Source organism: Hyla sarda, chromosome 4, assembly GCF_029499605.1.
Source record: "Hyla sarda isolate aHylSar1 chromosome 4, aHylSar1.hap1, whole genome shotgun sequence".
Lineage (NCBI taxonomy): Eukaryota > Metazoa > Chordata > Amphibia > Anura > Hylidae > Hyla > Hyla sarda.
In genome coordinates, this window is record NC_079192.1 from 156538880 (window position 1) to 156557788 (window position 18909).

At 42.9% G+C, this 18909-nt stretch overlaps 1 protein-coding gene across 2 annotated transcripts in view; it reads right to left on the reverse strand.

The window, feature by feature from the left end:
• The window catches only part of LRRC49 (leucine rich repeat containing 49), a 188266-nt gene that overhangs the window by 79035 nt on the left and 90322 nt on the right, over window positions 1-18909 (reverse strand). For both annotated transcript variants that reach the window (XR_008892515.1, XM_056572477.1), the window contains exon 10: window positions 15600-15747. Coding sequence is in view for 1 of the 2 variants with exons in the window: in XM_056572477.1 (XP_056428452.1) it covers window positions 15600-15747 (148 nt within the window). In the remaining variant the exon portion in view is untranslated. The remainder of the gene's footprint in view (window positions 1-15599; window positions 15748-18909) is intronic.

Below are 18909 nucleotides of genomic sequence, written 5' to 3' on the forward strand. Positions count from 1 at the left end.
TGCTGGCACAAGGAATACACACCAGACAGAATGTTGGTATATCTCCTTCTCAGCATAGTGGCTAAGCAGCTGGCCCAAGGAGTTCTGTTTATTATACGGAAGTACATTGTTTTTACATTCAACAAAAAAGGGGAGGTTAGTTATCACGTCAAAATTATCATGTTATATTTTGATTGATGTTATTTGAGTTTTGTGTCTATATATTAGCATATTTAAGCATCTATTTCTTCCTCGGCCAAAGTTCATTTATGCGGCTCTCTCGCTCTCATACTGGAAAATCCCAGATCCTTATCCTTCTATACAATTTGTATCTTCTTCAAATATTTTGTCTTCTGACATCTCATCTTGGTCCTTCTGGCATCATCCCAAGGTCTTTTTCTTAGTCAAGAGCAGATAGCAAGCTGGATATATAGGTTAAGAATAGGTAACAAATATATTTTTCAGCATTAGAAATGGCATATAAATATATAAGTATTAATATATATTGATCGGCAGTCAGAATCATTTTAATCAACTTGTCAATAGGCATCTTTTTGTTCCACATCTAAATGCTCCTTTTAATTTTATGTTTGAGGTTGTCTTATGGTTTGCATGGCGTCTAAACTTGCTCGGAGCTAGTATGTTTTTTAATGTGGGTGCTCGCCTGAAGGTGATGCCTGGTTTGTTGGGGAGGGCTTGTTTTATTAATGGGTGGGATTGGAGTATGTGCCAGTACTTTTGGAGGACAGAACGGATTGAATTATGAGAATCCGTAAAAGAAAAAAAAAAGAAAAATTTAGCAGATCTTTCCCCTGAGCAGCTAAGTTAAGTTAGATCATAGAACAGTTATTTCTTCATGTTCTGGAGGACCTCAGACATAGTGGGAATGGAATGGACTAGCCAATGGGACAATAAACATTGTTTAGCCACCAAAAGAAAAGTATGAAACAATAAAGTAATAGACACACCATCTGGTTCAATATGCAACAAAAGTAAATTTGGATCTAAAGGTAAGGAAATGCCCAACTTATCGCAAAGTATATTCAGAAGGTCTCTCCAAAAGTTCTCTGCATGCGGGCATGACAGTTAACCATGCAATAAGTCAGTTTTATATGTCCCACAATTAGGAATATTTTCTATCCGGTCAGGATGATCATGAGTGCGTGGAAATGTGAAACCATATGTTGCATGGTGGAGAATTCAAAATTGTGTTTCCCTCCAAGTCTCATTTCACTACCTCGCCTCTGAACATGGCGATACAAACAAGAAGGGAATTCAGCAGATATAAAAGTATCAAATGATGTTCTGGTATATTCTTTCGACAAGTTTCTAAGGCGAGGCTTAAGAAATCCCATTATTTGAGGGAGAAAATGTCCCAGCCCTAATGAAAATGTATCGCACACCGCCTCAAAGGTTAGATATTTTGGTTCAGAATAAACAGCCCGCTGTAGATATGCCTGCCCTTTTGGAACTATCGTATAATACATTTTCTCATCCTTGTTTAAACTCGGGGTGGGACCATAAGGGCATATGTTTACTAATAAGGACAGGGAGATGCATTGTCAGTATACAGGACTTCCACGCTGCTACCGTATCTCTAAGGAGGACACTACCCCTAAGTTATTTCGGTAGGGCACTAAAGGATGTGTTAAGGAGAGCGGGCAGGGTCCAAGGGTGGACCAAGCTGGCTTCCAAGCCCTAATTAGAGTACCAGTTACCCTTCCGCAGCCAATCTACGCTATGTCGGTACAAGCACGCTAGGTTATCGTGACGTATGTCTGGAAATCAAACCCCCCCCCCCCCCCCCTGTCTTTAGGTAGCACAAGCTTTTTCAAGGCTACGCGGGGATCTTTGCTAGCCCATATGAATTTAGGGAAGATAGATGTGAGACCATCGACGTCCGAGTGCTTCAATAGGACTGGTATTGTCTGCAATGGATATAACAACTTGGAGAAGCTGAGAATCTTAATTAGGCTGGGTTCACACTACGTTTTGTCCCATACGGGAGCGCATACGGCAGGGGGGAGCTAAAAGCTCGCGCTCCCGTATGTCACCGTATGCGCTCCCGTATGCCATTCACTTCAATGAGCCGACCGGAGTGAAACGTTCGGTCCGGTCGGCTCATTTTTGCGCCGTATGCGCTTTTACAACCGGACCCAAAACTGTGTTCAACCACGGTTTTAGGTCCGGTTGTAAAAGCGCATACGGCGCAAAAATGAGCCGACCGGACCGAACGTTTCACTCCGGTCGGCTCATTGAAATGAATGACATACGGGAGCGCATACGGTCACATACGGGAGCGCGAGCTTTTAGCTCCCCCCTGCCGTATGCGCTCCCGTATGGGACAAAACGTAGTGTGGACCCAGCCTTAGATGGCATCGAGCCAGTAGAGGTAGGGGTTATGACACCCAGCTTTTCAGTTCCAGATGTATCTTCTGGAAAAAAAGAGGGCAGTTAAGGGTATACAAGAATTGAGCAGTACGACCTATCCATATGCCCAAGTATGTCAGGGATTGTCTAGTCACTTGTGTAGAGAGGTCCGAAACAGACAGAGCACGCTCTGGAGGAGAGAGGTCCAACAACACACTTTTATCAACATTTACCCGGAAACCAGAGGCCCGCCCAAAGTCACGTAAGTAGTAAAATATTTTAGTGATATCAGTAGTCAGGTCCCTTAAGAAGATGAGAAGGTCATCATTAAATAATGCGTGAGAGACAACAGTGTTCCCCACCAAGATCTCTCGGACCTCTGAAGAGGAGGACAGAAAGTGAGAAAGCGGCTCTATAGCTAAATTAAAGAGTAGGGGCGATAACGGGCACCCCTGACGTGTGCCTTTTTGTGGGGAAAAGGGGTCTGTCAAAATCCTGGGGGTATGTATCCTAGCAAGGGGCACGGAGTATAAAGAATTTAAGTAATGCAGGAAAGGACCCGCAAATCGCATCCGCTGCAAAACTCTCCACAGCCAATCCCAGGAGACATTTTCGGCATCAATAGATAAAATCGCGTCATTAGCATGTAGATGATGTCTCAATTTTATATCATCCATCACTGCTATGACCCTGTGAATATTCACTACCGCTGACCGGCCCTTAACAAAACCCACCTGCAGAGGGGAAATCAAACAAGGTAGAATAATCGAGAGCCGCTCAGCCATGATCTTGGAAATGAGTTTTAAGTCTATATTAATCAAAGAGATAGGCCCGGGTTTTGGAGGACTTTGATATAGGCTGTGTTCATAGAACCAGGTATGACTGCCCCCTGCAGGTAAGAATTAACCCCTTCCCGCTATTGGACGTATGCATACGTCCAGGCGAACTACACGTTCGCGCAAATGGACGTATGCATACGTCCAAGCGATCTCCTGCTCTGCCGCGGGCAGCGCAGGAGATAGCCGGCGGGACTCAGCTGTCAATCACAGCTGGAGTCCAACCGCAGCTGCAGGGGCCGCGATCGCGCCGATCCGGGCAGCATTAACCACATAGATGCCGTGATCAGTTCTGATCACAGCATCTATGGTGTTTGCAGGGGGAGCGCTCTCCCCCTGCCCACCAACGGCAGCATCGCGATAAAATAAGGGGGATCGAGGGTGTCCAAGACACCCTCGATCCCCCTTGAAGAGATAGGAGTGAGGTGGCAGGGGTGCCACCCCTCCTATCCCTGCTATTGATCGGCGGAGCGACCGACCAATAGCAGACTGGGGGCGGGGGGGTTAAAGTTCGGTTCCCCCCGCTATGCCCACCCATCGGTGTCCGGGCACAGCGGGGGGAACCGTGTAGTAGCGGCGGTCACTTACCCGGCGGCGGCTGTGATCATGGCGGCGGTGGAGGTGAGTATGGCGCCGTGTGTCCGGGAGTCTGTTGCCTAGCAACATCTGCAGGGCGACAGTTTGGAGAGTGGTCTCTAAACTGTGGCCCTCCAGATGTTGCAAAACTACATCTCCCACCATGCCTTGACAGCTGTTTGCTGTGTTGGCATGCTGGGAGTTGTAGTTTTGCAAGATTTAGAGGGGTTCAGGCTAGAGATCACTGACAGTGGTCTCTAAACTGTAGCCCTCCAGATGTTACAAAACTACAACTCCCAGCATGTCCAGACAGCAGTTTGCTGTCTTAGCATGCTGAGATTTGTAGTTTTGCAACATCTGGAGGGCCACAGTTTAGAGACCACTGTCAGTGATCTCCAGCCTGAACCCCTCTAAATCTTGCAAAACTACAACTCCCAGCATTCAGGAACAGCAAAAGGCTGTCTCGGCATGCTGGGAGTTGTACTTGCGTGCCTCCAGCTGTTGCATAACTACATCTCCCAGCATTCCCTTTGGCAATCAGTACATGCTGAGAGTTGTAGTTTTGCAACAGCTAGAGGCACACTGGTTGGGAAATACCAAGTTAGGTAATAGGTTCTATTACCTAACTCAGTATTTTCCAACCAGTGTGCCTCCAGCTGTTGCAAAACTACAACTCCCAGCATGCACGTTCTGTCAGTGCATGCTGGGAGTTGTAGTTTTGCCCCCCTCCCATGTGAATGTACAGGTTGCATTCACACTGGTGGCGGATTACAGTGAGTTCCCCGCTTCAAGTTTGAGCTGCGGCAAATTTTCCGCCGCAGCTCAAACTCCTAGCGGGAGACTCAGTGTAATCCGCCGTCAGTGTGAATGTAACCTAAAAACACTACACTACACAAACATAAAATAAAGAGTAAAACACTACATACACACACGTACACTGCCCCCCCTTCCCCCCCAATAAAAATGAAAAACGTATCCTACAGCAGTGTTTCCAAAACGGAGCCTCCAGCTGTTGCAAAACAAAAACTCCCAGCATTTCCGGACAACCATTGACTGTCCAAGCATGCTGGGAGTTTTGCAACAGCTGTAGGCACCCTGTTTGGGAATCACTGGCTTAGAATACCCCTATGTCCACCCCTATGCAAATCCCTAATTTAGGCCTCAAATGTCCATGGCGCTCTCACTTTGGAGCCCTGTCATATTTCAAGGCAACAGTTTAGGGGCACATATGGGGTATCGCCGTACTCGGGAGAAATTGCCTAACAAATTTTGGGGGGCTTTTTCTCCTTTTACCCCTTATGAAAAGGTAAAGTTGGGGTCTACACCAGCATGTTAGTGTAAAAAAAAACATTTTTGTACACTAACATACTGGTGTTGCCCCATACTTTTAAATTTCACAAGCGGTAAAAGAAAAAAAGCCTCCAAAATTTGTAACGCAATTTCTCCTGAGTACGGAGATACCCCATATGTGGGCATAAAGTGTTCTGCGGGCGCACAACAAGGCTCAGAAGGGAGAGTGCACCATGTAAATTTGAGGTCTAAATTGGTGATTTGCACAGGGGTGGCTGATTTTACAGCGGTTCTGACATAAGCGCAAAACAATAAATACCCACATGTGACCCCATTTTGGAAACTACACCCCTCACGGAATGTAATAAGGGGTACAGTGAGCATTTACACCCCACAGGTGTCTTGACAGATCTTTGAAACAGGGGTCTGTGAAAATGAAAAATAAAATTTTTAATTTGCACAGCCCACTGTTCCAAAGATCCGTCAAATGCCAGTGGGGTGTAAATTCTCCCTGCACCCCTTATTACCTTCCGTGAGGGGTGTAGTTTTAAAAATGGGGTCACATGTGGGGGGGTCCACTGTTCTGGCACCACGGGGGGCTTTGTAAATGCACATGGCCAAATTCTCTCTCCAAAAGCTAAATGATGCTCCTTCTCTTCTGAGCATTGTAGTTTGCCCCCAGTGCACTTCATGTCCACTTATGGGTTATTTCCATACTCAGAAGAGATGGGGTTACAAATTTTGGGAGCAATTTTCTGCTATTATCCCTGTAAAATTTTGGGGAAAACAAGCATTTTAGTGTAAAAAAAATAAAATAATTGTTTTTTTTTACATATGCAAAAGTCGTGAAACACCTGTGGGGTATTAAGGTTCACTTTACCCCTTGTTACGTTCCCCAAGGGGTCTAGTTTCCAAAATTGTATGCCATGTGTTTTTTTTTTTCTGTCCTGGCACCATAGGGGCTTCCTAAATGCGGCATGCCCCCAGAGCAAAATTTGCTTCCAAAAAGCCAAATGTGACTCCTCCTCTTCTGAGACCTGTAGTGCGCCAGCAGAGCACTTTTCATCCCCAGATGGGGTGTTTTCTGAATCGGGAGAAATTGGGCTTCAAATTTTGGGGGGTATTTTCTGCTATTACCTTTTTTTAAAATGTAAAATTTTTGCTAAACAAAGCATTTTTGGTAAAAATTATTATTTTTTTTTACATATGCAAAAGTCGTGAAACACCTGTGGGGTATTAAGGTTCACTTTATCCCTTGTTACGCTCCTCAAGGGGTCTAGTTTCCAAAATGGTATGCCATGTGTTTTTTTTTTTTTTTTTTGCTGTTTTGGCACCATAGGGGCTTCCTAAATGCAACATGCCCCCCAAAAACCATTTCAGAAAAACGTACTCTCCAAAATCCCCTTGTCGCTCCTTCGCTTCTGAGCCCTCTACTGCGCCCGCCGAAGAATTTACATAGACATATGAGGTATGTGCTTACTCGAGAGAAATTGGGCTACAAATTCAAGTATAAATTTTATCCTTTTACCCCTTGTAAAAATTCAAAAATTGGGTCTAAAAGAACATGCAAGTGTAAAAAATGAAGATTTTGAATTTTCTCCTTTACTTTGCTGCTTTTCCTGTGAAACACCTAAAGGGTTAAAACACTTACTGAATGTCATTTTGAATACTTTGGGGGGTGCAGTTTTTATAATGGGGTCATTTATGGGGTATTTCTAATATGAAGACCCTTCAAATCCACTTCAAACCTGAACTGGTCCATGAAAAATAGCGAGTTTGAAAATTTTGTGAAAAATTGTAAAATTACTGCTGAACTTTGAAGCCCTCTGGTGTCTTCCAATAGTAAAAACATGTCAATTTTATGATGAAAATATAAAGTAGACATATTGTATATGTGAATCCAAAAAAAAAAATATTTGGAATATCCATTTTCCTTACAAGCAGAGAACTTCAAAGTTAGAAAAATGCAAGATTTTCAATTTTTTCATCAAATTTGGGGATTTTTCACCAAGAAAGGATGCAAGTTACCACAAAAATTTACCACTATGTTAAACTAGAATATGTCACGAAAAAACAATCTCGGAATCAGATTGATAAGTTAAAGCATTCCAGAGTTATTAATGTTTAAAGTGACAGTGGTCAGATGTGCAAAAAAGGGCTGCGTCCTAGAGGTGAAAATGGGCTGTGTCCTTAAGGGGTTAAAAAGGTCCAAAAGAACTGGGGCTGTTTTTAGTCTGAGAATTTTATAAAAATTCCCGGTAAAGCCGTCAGGCCCTGGGGCTTTATTAGAATTTAGGGACTTCACCACCCTATCCAACTCCTCCCTAGTGACTGGAGCATTCAACTGGGCTAGCTCCTCTGAAGTAAGTAACGGTAAGTCAACATTTGACAGCCAGTTCTTCGGATGAAGAGTAAAGGGCTTAAAAATGATTCTGCAGTATCATGTTAATGAGTTCAGGATTTCTATGTAAAATACCTCCCTCGTCAGTAAGAGCAAGGATAGGAGTGGATGGTGTACCCCCCTTAGCAAATCTTGCTAATAGCCTCCCGGGCTTGTTCCTAAAGCGAAATAAGGAAGCTTCAAATTGGGAGCGGTTCAGATCATCCTTCCGGGACAACCACATATCATAGGATGATTTTGTCAAAACCCACACCTGCTTCCTGTCGTGAGAAGGTGTAGACAGAAAAGTTGTATATGCGTTCTGCAACGTTACACTCAGACCTTTGAACTGGGAGGTTATCTGTTTCTTAAGTGTATAAGGGTATAACTCAAAATCCTGCCCCGTAAAACAGCTTTCGCTGCATCCCAGGACAATTGAGGCATAGACTGCTGGATCGCATTATCCCCACTGTATTGCATCCACCAACCTTTTAACAATTTGTGAAACCTCTCATCTCTCGCCAGTCCCCTTGGAAATCGCCATAAAAAGTCGGTGCCCCTTGGAATGGCATCAAGCAAGCCCAAAACCAAAGGGGCATGGTCAGATATCACTAAATCGGCAAATGTACAGAACGAATCCTTGAGAGCAGCACATCCGGCACAAACCCATAGTCTATTTGCGGCCAAGAATCATGGGCATGTGAATAATGACTAAATTCCCTGGTGTCCGGATGCAAGACTCTCAAGGAGTCCACCAGGCCTAACTGAGATGCCCATTGACTCAAAAGCATATCATAAGGACAGGGAAGGGGTTGGGATACTCTATTGCTGCATCTGTCCTCCATCTTGTGGGTCGTAGGTGATAATAAAACACGTTGCGACAAGGATGCAAAAAAGGAACCATCATCCCCATTCGGGCCATACACATTACATAATTCTAACTCGTCGATAGCAGTTTTAACACGCACACAACAGAGGCGGCCCTCCTGATCATACTGAGCTGACAATACCTCACATGAGAAGGATTTGTGAAAGAGGATAAGCACTCCAGCCTTACGGTCAACTGAAGGGGAGCCCTCCCCCCTGCCAACCCACCCTTTTCTAATGCGAAAATAATCCCCCTTCTCTAGGTGGGTCTCCTGTAGGAAAACCACATCAAAAGTTTCTTGAAGTGTCTTAACACCAGACTTCTCTTGTGTGGGGATCACAGTCCCTTAATATTCCAGGAGATAATCTGCATACGTACAGGAATTAGAAAAAGTGAAAGAAGGCGCCATGGGAGTCAAATAATGAATATAAATAAAACCCCAACTTCTGCCTGTTCCAGCGTACGATAGTTGCAGTTCCATTATTGAAGAAAACTTTCAGAAGTGCAAAGAACAGAAGTGCGAAATGGCCCCCTTGTCTGTGGAGTAGGGTCCAAATTGGGGCAAATAGCTTTCGTGTTTTTGTTGTTTTTTTTTGCTACATCTGCGGAAAAGTCACCGAAAAAGAGCAGTCTCACCCTCCTCATAGATGAGATCTTCCTGGCACCTCCTAAAAGCTCATAAGATGGCCACCTTGTCAGTGAAATCTAGATACCTCACAATAACTTGCCTAGGTCTGGCCCGGTGAGCAAGTCCCGGTGGGTCAGTGATATCAGATGCCGGGCGTAAGTCAGGCCCTATACAGTGGGCATGTTCCACTTTGCATGGATGTCTCATTCCCAGCATTTCAGGTAAGAGGGATTCACAGAAACTGAGAAGCATCTTGCCTGGAACCGACTCAGGTACACCGATCACCCGGAGAATGTTTCTCCGTGACCGGTTCTCAAGGTCCTCCACCTTCTCTCTCAAGCGTCTGCACTCATTTTCCGCAATGGAAGCATGGGTTACTGCGGAGTCAGATGTCACCTCCACCTCCTCAAAGTGGTCTTCCATAGCTGTTATGCGAGCATCGTGCTGCATCACAGTCTGCTGTAAGTCCCTCATAGTAGAGTGCACAGTTGCACAGTTGAACTTTAGGGGCAATGCGCTTCACAACTTCAGCTGCCAGGCAGACATAATCAATGCCCGAAATGTCCGGTTCAGAAGGTGCAGGAGAAGTCGCCCGGTCGAAGACGGGAGAAGCTGCCATGTTTGCCTTGCCGCTGTGGCGGAGCCTTCTTTTTGCTCTTCCGGGCTGATTTGCGGCCCGTTCTCAGTAAGTATTGCTCCATACACTACCTCCGTGCCCAGAGGAGCTCAGAGGTCCAAATATCAGGTAAAATCAGTGGGTATTTGGGCCGAGATATAAAGGAAGGTGAGGAGCTCTCATTCCATGCGACCTCACAGCATGGCGTCGGAACCGGAAATATAGTTTTTTTTTATTGCCTGTTTTATTTACGTGGGCGGTCTGGTTTCAGTCTAGAGTTACATGCATAGCACTGATGTTTCTTTCACTGTCTCAGGTATAGTTTAATGTTACTTCACCTGTATAAGTTGGATTACATTTACATTAGTGCGGGTTGGGGTACCCATCCCACGTCAGCACCCATCCCACCTCAGCTTGAAAGGAGTGAGTATCGCTCTCCACAAACACACCCCACACGTACACACCACCTCACTGTCTGACCCTGAAGGGAGATATTTATTTATCAAGGGATTCATAGAGGGATCTCTAGTAACTATCGCCAACCTGTATGCCCCAAACTCTCAGCAAGTTAACTGGATCATCACCACTCTAGAATTATTGAAACAATTTACAGAGGGAATTCTCATACTTGGTGGGAACCATAATGTTGCACTAAATCCACTGCAGGATACCTTCACAACACTCTTTTCTTTCATTTAAAGCGCTAGCAGCGATACATAAAGCTCTATCTTCTCTAAACCTTATGGACGCATGGAGGACTCACAACCCTACTGCCAGGGATTACTCTTACTACTCTTCCATCCATAATTCATATCATAGACTGGATTATATTTTAGTCTCAAGCAGGTTTCTCACTCAAGCAGTTTCTTCCTCTAGTGGCTCTTCCACTCTGTCATACCACGCGCCTGTATCGGTCAGTTTCTCTTTCACGAATATGCCTTCCAGACAGTGGTGATGGACTCTCAATGAAACCCCTTCTGGACTCTGATGCTCATAAAGAACATTTTAATCAACTGCTAATTGACTATTTCAATCGTAATGAGTCTACCGAGGTCCCATGCCCATGCCCAATTGTCTGGGAGGCTCACAAGGCCTTCATAAGGGGAGAATTCATTGCCCTGGGATCCAGATTAAAAAAACAACGATCCTCCCAACTTAACTCGCTTCTAGCTCTAGCTCAGATAGTTATCCACACAGGCTGACTTAATAGAGTTACGTAACTCCCTAAAAGATCTCCTCAATGACAAATCAGCCAAAGCTTACCAAATGAGTTCCTTCAAGTTTTACACGCACTGTGTCAGGGGTTCTAAATTGACCACCTCTTTACTTAAAAAAAGGTCGGAGCAGGCATTTGTGTCCCAAATCAACACACCAACCGGGTCTGTAGTGAGTGACACTGATTCTATAACAAACGCTTTTCTACTTTTTTACGACTCTTCCTTCCCTCCCTGATCAGGATAAATATGCCCTGACTGCACCATTTACCAAGTCTGGAGTTTCCAAAGTATTAGCCTCTATTCCCTCAGGCAAAAGCCCAGGCCCAAACGGGTTCCCTATCTCGTACAGTAAAACCCTTAAGCAACCACTTCTTTCTAAGTTTACCTCTTTATGCAATGCCCTCTTGTGCGGTGCCATCTTTCCCTCAAGAACTGGAAGCACATGTTACTTTGCTGCCTAAAGAGGGAAAGAACAAATTGGAATGTGGTAGCTATCGCCCCATTTCACTCCTGAATTCTGATATTAAATGGTATGCCAAATTGTTGGCTTTTCGCATGAAGCATCTTATTCTGTGTACATTCTAGAGAGGGTAAACACAATACTGCACGTCTCCTTTCCCTTGTTCATTATGCACACCACTCCCATAAAGACCTTATTCTGTTAGGCACAGATGCTGAAAAAGCGTTCGACCATGTCTCTTGGTCATTTATGAACTCTACATTAAGAAAGTTTAACTTCCCTCCTATGTTCATCTCTGCGATTTGTGCTTTATACTTCCACCCTATAGCACGGTTACGCCTGGATGGCACTTTAAAACCACATTTTAAAATCACTAGCGGGACATGTCAGGGCTGCCCATTATCTCCCACCTTTTTTGTTCTGACTATTGAGACACTGATTCAGAAAATTGGGCAAGCTGAAGTGGTGCGAGGTATACAGGTAGGCGACTTTGCACAAAACAGCGGCCTTCACAGATGACCTACTCCTCCTTATCATTAACCCTTCAGTGGCACTCCCCCATGTGTTGGAGATTTTTCATGATTACGGTCAAATCTCTAATTTTAAAATAAATTTCAGTTAATCCGAAATTTTAAACATCACTATGTCGAAGGCCGCTACAATCTTCCATAAAGCTTTAGCTCCATTTTACTGGCCTAATAACCAATTAAATATTTAGGAATAAAATTGACCAAATCCACTCCCTCTCTTTACTCTGAAACTTACCTTCCTCTGTCAAGTAACATTATAAAACAAATTCTAGACTTTAAAATTACCCATGATGTCTTGGCTAGGGAGGAAAAATTTCCTAAAAACCTATATACTTCCGCAAGTCCTTTGTCATGCAAGCACTGCCCATTGCTATCCCCAACTCTTTCTTTGCATCCTTACACAGGGAATTCAATCACTTTCTATGGTCTGGTAAAAAAAAAACCTGATTACCCCATAGACTCCTCTCCCTAAAAAGAAATGGGCCTTCCAGATGGGCCTTCCAGACCTCTACAAGTATTACCAAGCCATACATCTTGTGAGGTGGCTGCAACTGACCCACCCTCCACCAAGGCCCTTATGTGCAGATGTAGAAAGATATCTCATGAATGATGGGACACGGGGAGCTTTCTGTTCCTCTCTTGCTGGATACCAATTTGGAAACACTTCTGTACTTTCACTCTGAAAGATTTGTACCTAGATGGGACAGATGATCCAACAACATTGCTCCCCAACTCCTCACGCACCAAACTAAACTTTTTATCGCAACTACATTTAAGACAAACAGTCAGAAACCTCAAAAAGGCTACTCCCTCACTGCTCCCTCTTTCTTGGCTCGCCAAATATTATCTGGTCCCTCAGCTCCCAGATGGTATTATGTCGCGCCTGTATGATGAACTGCTCACCTGCTCTTCACCTGCGACTCCTAGTTACTTGCTTGTTTGGAGTACGGATCTGAACACTAACTTTTCGGAAGATGAGGTCAAGCTCATTCTAGCTCGCTCTCATTATTTCTCTAGATGTGTCAGAATCCAGGAAAACTCATTCAAACTCTTGAGTAGGTGGTATCGCACCCCTTAGTGGCTTTTCCGCCTCAATCTTACGAGTAAAAACCTTTGTTGGCGATGCAGCATAGAGGTGGTTTGTTATCACACATATGGCTATATTGCTCTAAAATCTAAATTTAACCTACCCACCTTGCTTCTGACAGCCGCCAGGCTTTTAATATATGCTAACTTGTGCCAGACGACTCCCCCCACACTAGGCTCATGGTTTGCGAAAATTGACTATATATGTACGATGGATGAATTGATTAGCTGGGAGCTGGGCCCCATGGCGATTGTATTGCTCCTCACTCCATAATCCCACTCCCTCAACTCCTGAGTACGCTTAGATCACCTTGGTTTACCATACTTCCTTAATGTAAAATATTGGATGATTCAATGCTCCTCCTGACTTAGTCATGGCCGTAAATGTTGGCACCCCTGACATTTTTCAAGGAAATTAAGTATTTATAACAGAAAAGGATTGCAGTAACGCATGTTTTGCTATACATATGTTTATTCCCTATGTGTGTATTGGAACTAAACCAAAAAAGGGAGGAAAAAAGCAAATTGGACATAATGTCACACCAAACTTCAAAAATGGGCTGGATAAAATTATTGGCACCCTTTCACAATTGTTAATAAATAAGATTGTTTCAAGCATGTGATGCTCCTTTAAACTCACCTGGGGCAAGTAACAGGTGTGGGCAATATAAAAATCACACCTGAAAGCAGATAAAAAGGAAAGAAGTCCACTTAGTCTTTGCATTGTGTGTCTGTCACACTAAGCATGGGCAACAGAAAGAGGAGAAGAGAACTGTCTGACGACTTGAGAACCAAAATTGTGGAAAAATTTCAACAACCTCAAGGTTACAAGTCCATCTCCAGAGATCTAGATTTGCCTTTGTCCACAGTGCGCAACATTATCAAGAAGTTTGCAACCCATGGCACTGTAGCTAATCTCCCTGGGCGTGGACGGAAGAGAAAAATTGATGAAAGGTGTCAACGCAAGATAGTCCGGATGGTGTATAAGCAGCCCCAAACAAGTTCCAAAGATATTCAAGCTGTCCTGCAGGCTCAGGGAGCATCAGTGTCAGAGTAAACTATCCATCAATATTTAAATGAAATGAAACGCTATGGCAGGAGACCCAGGAGGACCCCACTGCTGACACACAGACATAAAAAAGCATGAGTACATTTTGCCAAAATGAACTTGAGTAAGCCAAAATACTTCTGGGAAAACATCTTGTGGACAGATGAGACCAAGATAGAGCTTTTTGGTAAAGCACATCATTCTACTATTTACCAAAAATGGAATGAGGCCTACAAAGAAAAGAACACAGTACCTACAGTGAAATATGGCAGAGGCTCAATGAGGTTTTGGGGTTGTTTTGCTGCCTCTGGCACTGGGTGCCTTGAATGTGTGCAAGGCATCATGAAATCTGAGAATTACCAACGGATTTTGGGTCGCACTGTACAGCCCAGTGTCAGAAAGCTGGGTTTGCTTCTGAGATCTTGGGTCTTCTGTCAGGACAATGACCCCCAAAAAGCACCCAGAAATGGATGGCAACAAAGCGCTGGAGAGTTCTGAAGTGGCCAGCAATCCAGATCTAAATCCCATTGAACACCTGTGGAGAGATCTTAAAATTGCTGTTGGGAAAAAGCGCCCTTCCAATAAGAGAGACCTGGAGCAGTTTGCAAAGAAAGAGTGGTCCAACATTCCGGCTGAGAGGTGTAAGAAGCTTATTGATGGTTATAGGAAGCAACTGATTTCAGTTATTTTTTCCAAAGGGTGTGCAACCAAATATTAAGTTAAGGGTTCCAATAATTTTGTCCAGCCAATTTTTGGAGTTTGGTGTGACACTATGTCCAATTAGCTTTTTTTGGTTTAGTTCCAATACACACAAAGGGAATAAACATGTGTATAGCAAAACATGTGTTACTGCAATCCTTTTCTGTGAGAAATACTTCATTTTCTTGAAAAATGTCAGGGGTGCCAACATTTACGGCCATGACTGTACATACTTGAATGTTTGATAACTAGCCTATGGGGCCTCTCACGACATGCTTTATTATTTCATTACATGTATATTCCTCTGCACTTTGCGCAAGTACTGATAATTTCTTCTATATTGTCTGGATTGTAAATCGTTGGGTTTACCCTCCTTACTTCTACTCCCCCTCCCCGATCCCTCCCCCATTTTTCTCTCCTCCTCCACCCCAATGAACCCGATCTTACTTTACACTTTTCTCCTCTCTCTTATTTTATTTGTTATAACCCTTCTTAGGAACGACTTTGAACCCAATGCATCATGACTTTGTGTAATATTTCATGCTTGTAATTGATAAATTAACATGTTGGCCTGCATGCACTCAGTACACTTACAGAATGTACTCTCTCTCTCACTGTATTGCGATGTATGCTCTTATGTCATATTTCCCTGTCCCTGTTTTCTTTGTTAAAAATGTATTTTATAAAAATGAGATTTAAAAAAAAGCGCTTAGGTGCATGTGCGACTTTTTGTGTGCACATTGTAAGCAAAAAAAAAAAGAGGCTCTAAATACCTTGATAAATGTCCCCCAATGTATCCAAATAGTTTGAATTATAAGGCTAGAAATGGAATACTGGTATCCTCTGCTGCAAAAACATAGTTTAACACTGTCACCCAATGATATATACTAAAAATCTTGTCTCGGCAGCTCTCCAGCTCTCAGGTGGTGTGGCTGGAAGTTATTTTTACTTGTCATTGGAGTAATCATTTAACTTTTTGTTCTGACAGAATCTATTATTTGTATTTTTGCCCTTACCGTAATTCTCTTCATATCCAGCTGTCGTAGCTGCAGCATATGACCTAGAATGGTTTGTCTGTACCATGACTCTTGAACTATAGGGTTGCCATCAAGTGTGACATCTGAAAGCGTTGTTGAGTCAGCAAGGCACAGGATGTCATTAAGTCTGTAAAGGAAAATAAAATGAGCTTTAAATCATCCAACCTCATATTTTATTAAATAATGCCAGATAATAAATACAATAAGGAAATAAGTGGAGAATAAAACTGAATTTAAATGTTCACTGCACAAACCAAATAAACAGTCACTGCAACACTAGTTAGGATAGGGTCACACACAGCATATACGAAGTGTATTTAACGCTGCACAAGATCCGCTGCACAGAGGGAAATACGTTGTGTATTCTTCTATGTTCTGACACACAACGCTAACTGCCGCAGTCCTGTGTGTCCAGTGAGGTTTAGAGGCAGGGATGACGCGCGGGCCCACCTCAAAACTTCATTGCACACAGGGCTGCTGCCAGGTAGCCCTATTTGGCTGCTTATAGGAGAATATGCAGCGGATTTCACGCTGTGCAACATATTTTGCTAAGTGTGAACAACACTGGCCCTCATTTACTTACAGGATTCCGACTCTTTTTGTCGGGTTTTGTGCCTAAATTCTGTCTGCGACAGAATGTGCGACAGAAAAAAACCCGACAGAATCTGAATCAACTACAAAAAAACTACAAAATGGGCGTTGTTTTTGGGAAAAGGGGCGTGTTCCCTACATTTCATCCAAAATCACTCGTCTTTTCTGAAAATCACTCCGGAAATCATGTGAATTTTCTGGGAAGAAAACCTGACACTTTAAAGCATGTATAAAGTTTCAGAAAGTGGAGTAAATTCTCTTGCTGTTTGCTCCTTTGCCTGCCTCCTTTTTTGAAGCGATTCTTAGATTCTTAAATTTTTAGCTTTAGCAAGTCTTTTTTTTTTTACTTTAGCGATCCAAAAAAGTGTTGGAGATAATTTTTTTAATTAAAATATCGTAGGGTATGATTAAACAAATGAAAATAAAAAGATACAGTAGTAATGGAAAACATTGTATTTAACGAAATGTATCTTTTTAATAACGAAATTTTTATAAATTTTTAAACAGGGATCAATTTATGTGTGCAGGTAGGGCAATAAAAATGTAGCCGACAATAATAAAAATGTAGTGTGTGAGTGTTTTTCACTATTTTTTCTAAATTTTTTAGGTAGTACTACTATTTCCAGAATGGAAAACACTGTTCCATGATGGGAGTAGTAGTACCTGTACTAGTTGACAGATTGCCCGTTGCGATACTCCTGTATAATGTATAGATGCGGCCAGCCGCTCTTCTATGGTCCCCTGCACTGACATATATATACACCTATTCATACTTCCCCCAGAGAGCTGTGATTGGCCAGATGGTTCCAGCCAATCACAACTCTCTGTGGGAAATATGAATATGTGAATACAGTATATACGTCAGTGCAGGGGACCAAAGAAGAGTGGCTGGCCGCATCTATACATTATACAGGAGGATCACAGCAGGTGTCAGGAGTGACATCCGCTGTGATCTTTCCTTAACTTAAGAGTGTATACCAACATATACTGTATGGTGTATATCTTTTGGTGTCGACACTTGGCAAAGTATATAGCAGCCCGGTCAATCACATTTGAAAGCCCCCACTCGATCCATCCTTAACACAGGTACTAAAGATACATTTCGTTAGATACAATTTTTTCCTTCACTACTGTATCTTTTTTATTTTAGTTTTTTAATGGTACCCTACGAAATTTTATTAAAAAAATGTATCTCCATCACTTTTTCGGATCGCTAAAGAATAAAAACCTCCGGCAAAAATGCCAAAGTTAAAACCCACGTCGTTTGTCTTGCTGTTCCCCCCCCCCCCCTCCCAAAAAAAAAAAAGCAAGTAGAAACTTAGCCTTATGGATGAAACAGATTTTACCGTGCGACAGAATTTTTCCCTGTGACTAAAAATATCGGTAAAAGTGTGACAGATTAGTAAATACCAAGTGAAAAAAAGGTTGGAAACACAAAAAAGAAACACAAACCGACACTCCACTCTTAGTAAATGAGGGCCACTGTGTTTATGCTACAAGTGACCCTACCCGTAAAAGGTAAATTAAGAGTATGTTCACACATACAGTATCTCCTGTATATTTTCTGCAGCTGATTTTGCTACCCAGATCCTGCACGTGCGAATACGAATGAGTAGCTTCACTGTACATTTACTGTAGCATTATAAAAATAAGTAATGGGGAAAATACCTATATTGATGGGTATAAGGTGGATACTGTTCAGTTTACCTCTAGTTGCTAGGGTTCTGCTGCAGTGTTTTCAGATGCTAATGCATATTTAACTTGCCCAGGTAAAATATGGCAACGGGTCCAGATGACATCTACCCCAGAGATCTTAAATAACTCATATCTGTGATTGCTGCCCTCTTGATTGATTTGTATAACCAATTCCCTCTAACAGAAGATGTTCCGGGTGACTGGAGACTGGCCAATTTTGTAACTACAGACCAGTTAGCTTGACCTCCATTGTGGTAAAAGTGATGGAAACTCTTCTATAAAAAGATGATAACTGCTGATAAAAAGCAAAAACCCAACGGACTCAAACCAGCATGGCTTTATGGTGGGCAGATCATGTCAAAATAATTTGACAAATTTCTTTGACTATGTTAAAAAAGTGCTGGATGAACGTTGCACTGTAGATATCACCTATCCGGACTTCAGCAAAACGTTTGATACAGTTTGCCATAAAGAGCTGATTGATAAATTATTGAAAATTGGACTAATTTCCCACATTATTCAGTGGATTTGCAGTTGGCTAAAGGATAGATATCAGCAGGTTATTGTTAAAGGGGTACTCTGGGCTATCTCGCATGCAGCATCCACCTCTGGGAGTTGCAAAAAGCGCTGCAGCCTCCGAGTTTGCAGCGTCACAACTATGGGGCCAGAGTATTGTGACGGCACGACTCCGCCCCTGTGTGATGTCACGCCCTGCCCCCGCAATGCAAGTCTATGAGTGGGGCCTAAGATGTCTTAGGGCCGGAGTTCCCATTTAATGGTGTGCCACAAAAGTCTATTCTGTGCAAATCAAAATTTTAAAATAAACTTAATTGCACCCTAAAAAATGTTTACTTGCAAAAAACAAAAAAGGTCTAACTATTTCCATCTTTAGTACACATGTATACTTTCAGTTCAAATTTCACAACACTCTAGTTCTGGTTGTTAAATTCCTTAGATGCCCAGGTCGATAATAATTTCTCATCCAACAAGATCGCAGGGTGTC